Source organism: Notamacropus eugenii, chromosome 1, assembly GCF_028372415.1.
Source record: "Notamacropus eugenii isolate mMacEug1 chromosome 1, mMacEug1.pri_v2, whole genome shotgun sequence".
Taxonomy (NCBI): domain Eukaryota; kingdom Metazoa; phylum Chordata; class Mammalia; order Diprotodontia; family Macropodidae; genus Notamacropus; species Notamacropus eugenii.
Window position 1 is genome coordinate 284,155,005 of NC_092872.1, and position 5,496 is coordinate 284,160,500.

At 47.8% G+C, this 5,496-nt stretch overlaps 1 protein-coding gene across 1 annotated transcript; it reads left to right on the forward strand.

Annotated features, from left to right (window-relative positions):
- Positions 1-2,692: 2,692 nt before the first annotated feature.
- FOXI2 (forkhead box I2) lies at positions 2,693-4,834 on the forward strand. The gene is made up of 2 exons (XM_072640412.1): positions 2,693-3,284; positions 4,181-4,834. Exons 1-2 carry the CDS (start codon positions 2,693-2,695, stop codon positions 4,708-4,710), a joined length of 1,122 nt encoding a protein of 373 aa, XP_072496513.1. The 3' UTR covers positions 4,711-4,834.
- The last annotated feature ends 662 nt before the right edge of the window (positions 4,835-5,496 follow it).

Genomic DNA, 5,496 nt, shown 5'->3' on the forward strand with positions numbered 1-5,496 from the left:
TTTAATGTAATCAAAATTGTCCATTTTATACCTCATTCTGCTCTCTTATTTCTTGTTTATTCAGAAATCATTTGCCTACCGATAAGTCTGATAAGTAATATGTTCTGTGTTCTTCTCATTTTCTTGTAAAATCTCTCTTTGTGTCTAGGTCATGTATCCATTTTCACCTTATCTTAGTAAATGGTGTAAGATAATGGTCCATGATCAATTTCTGCCATATTGCTTTCCAGTTTTTCTTTGCTGGCTCTTCATTCAGGTAAGATTCACTAACCATGAATGTTCCTCAGGACTTTGTCCTGACTCCTTTTCTCTTCTCCCTCTACACTATTTCACTTGGTGATCTCATTAGCTCCCAAGATTCAATTATTATCCCTATATTGTTAATTCTCAAATCTACTTATCCAGCCTGGAGTTTTCTGCCAACTTCCAGTCTCACATCTTCAATAGCTGCCTAGTAGACATCTTAAACCGTATGTCCAGCAGGCATCTTCAACACATGTCCAAACCTCATTATCTTCCTCAAAAAACCCTCATCCTTTCAGGCTTTCCTATTACTGTCAAGGCTAGTACTATGCTCTCAGTCTCCCTAGATTTGAAATGTAGGTATCAGCTTCAACTCCTGACTTTCCCCACCATCCCCACCCCATATCCAATCTGTTGCCAAGGTATACTCACTTCATCTTTGTACCCTTCTCTAATGCTGTTGTGGCAAGCCCTCATCTCTTCATTCCAGTGCTATTTCAACAGTCTGTCTGTTGGTCTGCTTGCTACAAGACTGACTCCCTCCACTTTAGTCTATCTTCCACCCAATCATCAAAGTGATTTTCCTAAAGTGTATGTCTGACTGGGTCACCTCTGTACTTAATAAACTCCTTATGACCTCCAGAATAAAATTTAAAATCCTCCATTTAGCATTCAAAGCCCTTCATAACCTGCCCTTCCCACACCAACACCCCTCACATGCACAAACACCTTTCCAATTTTCTTATACCTTACACACACACACACACACACACACACACACACACACACACACACACACACACCTTTTACTCTTTTGATGCAATGATTCTGCCCTCCTTGCTATTCCTTGAACAAGACACTCATTTTTATTGCCTGCATGTCATGCCTGGAAGACTCTCCCTCCTCATCTCTGTTTCCTGGCTTCCTTCATGTCCCCCTCTAAAATCTGACCTCCCTCAGGAAGCCTTTTTCAGTTCCCCTTGACCCTAGCACTTTCCCTCTGGTGATTATTTCCTATTAATTCAATGTCTGGCTTCTTTCTAAGTCCTTTGCCCATTATCTCCCCTATTAGATTGTGAACTTATTGAGGACAGCAACAATATTTTGTCTTTCTTTTGTGTCCCCAGGGCTTAGCATAGTGTCTGGCACATAGCAGGTGCTTGATATGACCCAATGACTCCCCTTGGTGGTCTTCTTGAAATCGAGATCATATCATGTGGAAAATCCTTCAGTCTGGAACAACTTTTCTGCCTCCCAGCAGGCTAAGGGGATCTGCTTCCCTAAGCTTTGGTAGGAAGGTGCTAGGGTTAAGAGAGGGCAGAGGACAGTGACAGGCTTCAGAAAAGTCATCTTTGCTTATTAGATGATTGGAGACCTGTGTGTGCCTGAGAAGGCAGGATGCCAATCCCAATTGGGCTAGTTCCTGGTGGGCAATCCAGTTGTACTATCTGGGCCCAGTTCCTCATTACAAAGCAGAGGATAATGACCTCCTGTCTCCTGTTTCAAAAAGACCTTTTCAGAGTGATTTGTCCACAAATTCCTGGAAGTTAGTTGGAGCAGACATCGTGTGTGTGTGTGTGTGTGTGTGTGTGTGTGTGTGTGTGTATTCCTCATAAATGAGCTACACAGGATCCCAGAGACAGGAGGGACCTGAGGGCCATTGTTACTAGCCCAAGATTCCCCTCTGGATGACACGGGGCCATCCAGTCATCCAGTCTCTAACGGCAGTGGAGGGGGAGACTCCCATCTCCAACTCATATTCCCTTGGGAGGTCTCTCCTCCTGAAAGTTTTTGTCTTTTTATCACTCCCCTAGGCTCCCACAGTTAATGAGCCTTAGTCTTCACCTTTCTGGCTCCAAGGCCAGGGAGCTTGTCTTGCCCCTGCAAAGGGCCTTCTCAGCCTTCTCTCTAACGTCCCTTGCAGCCCTCACGTCCACGTTCTCTGATCCAGGAGCCGGGGATGTAAGACAGGAAAGACTGAGAGCAGCTAAGGGATAGGTGCTGGGGTCAAGTGTAGGCAGAGAGGAGAACTTGTCTGATGAGAGGTGAAAGATTGAAGTTCTTCAGGCGGGGGGAGCAGAGGTACTTCTCCCTGAAAGTGGGGAATACTTGGGCTGGGAAGTGGAATCCCTGGGGTTGGGGGGGACTGAGAAGGAGGGTAAATGAAGTAAGAATTGGAAACGGTGGGAGGAGGTCAGAGATTAATGTGCGTGATGGGCGGAGGAAGAAGAGGAAGGGGAGGAAAGGAATTTGAGTACCCAGGGAGGGCTGGGCTGGGCTGGAAAGGGCTGGGTTGAGCTGGGCTGGAGTGATATGAATAGTATCTACCTCCTATACCCACTGCTCCCTCTGCTCCACCTTGGGGTCAGTGATTGCCACCCTCCCCCCTGGACTGCTCTCGGCTCCTTTTGGCGGTCTACGGAGCAGCGCAGAGTTCCATGGGCCCGTCATGAAAGTTCCGGGGCAGCCGTCAGCCAGCCCGCCGGGCCCTTCGGGCCAGCAACATGCCCCCAGTGCCCAGGAGCTGTTGGATTTATCCGTCTACGGAGACCACTTGAGTCTGTACCAGCCGGGAGTCCCCCAGCACTCTCACCGCTCATCAAGAGCCCCCTCGGCGCCCTCCACCGGCTTCGGACTCTCTGACTACGGTGGTGCGGCGCCCAACCCCTACCTGTGGCTCAATGGACCGACCCTCAGCCAGCCCTCGTACCTACCCGGCTACGGCTGCCCAGGACAGCGACCGTTCCTGCCCGCTTCTCCCGGTTTCGGGGCGGCAGCGGCCGAACTCACCTGGTTGTCGCTGTCCAACCAGCAGGAGCTCCTTAAACTCATGCGGCCTCCGTACTCGTACTCGGCGCTCATCGCCATGGCCATCGAGAACGCCCCTGACAAGAAGCTGACTTTGAGCCAGATCTATCAGTACGTGGAGGGTACCTTCCCCTTCTACAAAAAGAGCAAGGCCGGCTGGCAGAATTCTATCCGTCACAACCTTTCCCTCAATGACTGCTTCAAGAAGGTGCCCCGCGATGAAGATGACCCAGGTATGCCGTCCCTTGACCTTCCCTGTAGATGCCCCCACCCCAAACCTGACCTATTTCATCTCCTGCGGCTAGAATGCCTTCTCTGGCTGGGCTTGTCCTACAGAACCTCGGGGTTCTTAACAAAGTTCTGAAGGTGAACTCAGAAGACCCAAAGGGAAGCCCTACTCAAGTACTTCCTGTCTGTGCCACTGTGGGCAAGTCCCTTGACCATCCTAGGCTTCTGGTTTCCTCATCTGTAAGAAAGGGCCATTGGGCTAGATCCCAACTCTAATCCCAAAATCCTACAATCCTAAACCCTAGTCCTTCCCCTCTCTGGACCTAGGATCACATCTTCGAAATGAGGGATGAGCTTTGTTTGATTTCTGAAAATAGATCTTGCTGAAGGGGATGGGCTTCCTTGGGAGATGGGGAGCCCCCTTCTTCCTAGAGACCTTCAAGCAGAAGGTGAAGCATACATACCTGTCTGATGGGTTGTAGGCAAGAGATTTGTTCCAGCCTAGTCCAAAATGTCACCTGCGTGTATAATATGTGAGAGAGTGGTCATCTTTCTGAAGGAGGCTACTAGCCTCCCCAAAAAATATAACTAGCATTTACATAAAATTTTACAGGAATTCTGTCATTTGAGTCTCCCAACAACCCTGTGAGGAGGGTTAATACCTGTAATACACAGGAATTCTTATTCTCATTTGTAAAATGAGAAGCTGAAACTCAGAGAGAAAGTGAGTTGCCCAGGGTAACATAGCTTTTGTCAGTAGAAGGTTTTGTACCCAGGTATTTCTGATTCCAAGTCCAAGGCTCTGCCTACTCTATGCCATTACTTGAGTGGTCCTAGGTTAATTTACAGGAAAGTTGGTTATCAATTCATCTTTAAAAAACAATTTACTATTCTCCTGCAGGGAAAGGAAATTACTGGACCTTGGACCCAAACTGTGAGAAAATGTTTGATCATGGAAACTTCCGGAGAAAGAGGAAAAGACGAGGGGACCCCAATGGAACAGGGACACTAGGAGCTGTCTCTAAGTCTGAAGACAATAGCTCTGGGACCCTCAAAAATCCATCGGAGAACCTAAGCCTCTTTGACTCCACAACCACAGCCAGCTCTGGGACTGAGTCCAAACCCCCCCTACTGGCTATAGAGCCCAGCCCATGTTTCTCTGGCTTCACTTCCACCATGGGGGCCCTGGCTAATGGTTGTGGAGTCTTCCCCAGACACTTCACAGGAGCAGGAGGTGTACCAGTGGGGGACTTAGCTTCGGGAAGGCAGGTGAGCTCTGGCCTTAGCTCCTACCCAACTTGTTCCAACATGGCACATGGTGTAGATCTTGACTCCCAGGCTCAGTCCCAACACATGAATGGTCATGCCACCAGCTTTCACAACTTCCACGTCAACAACTTGATCTATGGCAGAGAAGGGACTGAGGTTTAGAGTGAAGGAAGAGAGGTATTCAATCTTCACAGAAACTGCTTTCTGTTCTTGGATTGGGCCCTAGTTCCTTCAACTGTTACTCTTCCTGTCTGGCTAGTATAGCCTTCACAGAAGGTTGGAGGAAGGAAACAAGCATTTGTTCAGTGTTTACTGTATGCCAGGCATTGTACTAAGCACTTTACAAATATTTTGCTTGATCCTCACAACATATCTTGAGTGGGTAGGTCCTGTTATTATTCTCATGTTACAGATGACAGTCAGAAGTGACTTTCCCAGGTCACCCAACTAGTAAATGTCTGAGGCTGGATTTGAACTCAGGTCATCCTGACTCTAGGCCCAGGGCTCTATCTACTGTGTGAATATCGGCCTTAATGGATTATTCCAAAATTCCCTCTAACCCCCAATTCAGCCCAGAAAATGGCCTCTTTTGGGCTCTATGAATGAGCTTCAGTCTTGTCCTTTCCAGGATGAGGGAAGGAGAGAAATAGTCTGTGAGGTCCCTGTCCATTCTCTGATTTTAACATCTGGCAAAGAGTCCAGGGTTCCCAGAAACCAGTTATATAGAAGGGGTTGGGGTGGTGATGTAGTGGTTTCTTCCCTTTAAAATGAAATAGAACTGCTTTTAATTTTCATCACTTGGGCTCCTGTGTTTTCTTTTCAACTTTCCAACCCTCTTCATTGAGCTGCTTGGGAGTTTGCAGTACACTATATAGTCTATGGCTTGGATTTGAATCTTGTCACAGTCACTGTCTCAATGATCCATGGCTTGACCTTGGCTCCACTTAT

Excerpts from the sequence above, each read along its gene's own strand:
- FOXI2 (XM_072640412.1), top strand. The coding sequence starts at position 2,693 with ATGAAAGTTCCGGGGCAGCCGTCAGCCAGCCCGCCGGGCCCTTCGGGC. Across the intron at positions 3,285-4,180 it reads CCGCGATGAAGATGACCCAG|GGAAAGGAAATTACTGGACC; the intron begins GTATGCCGTCCC and ends ATTCTCCTGCAG.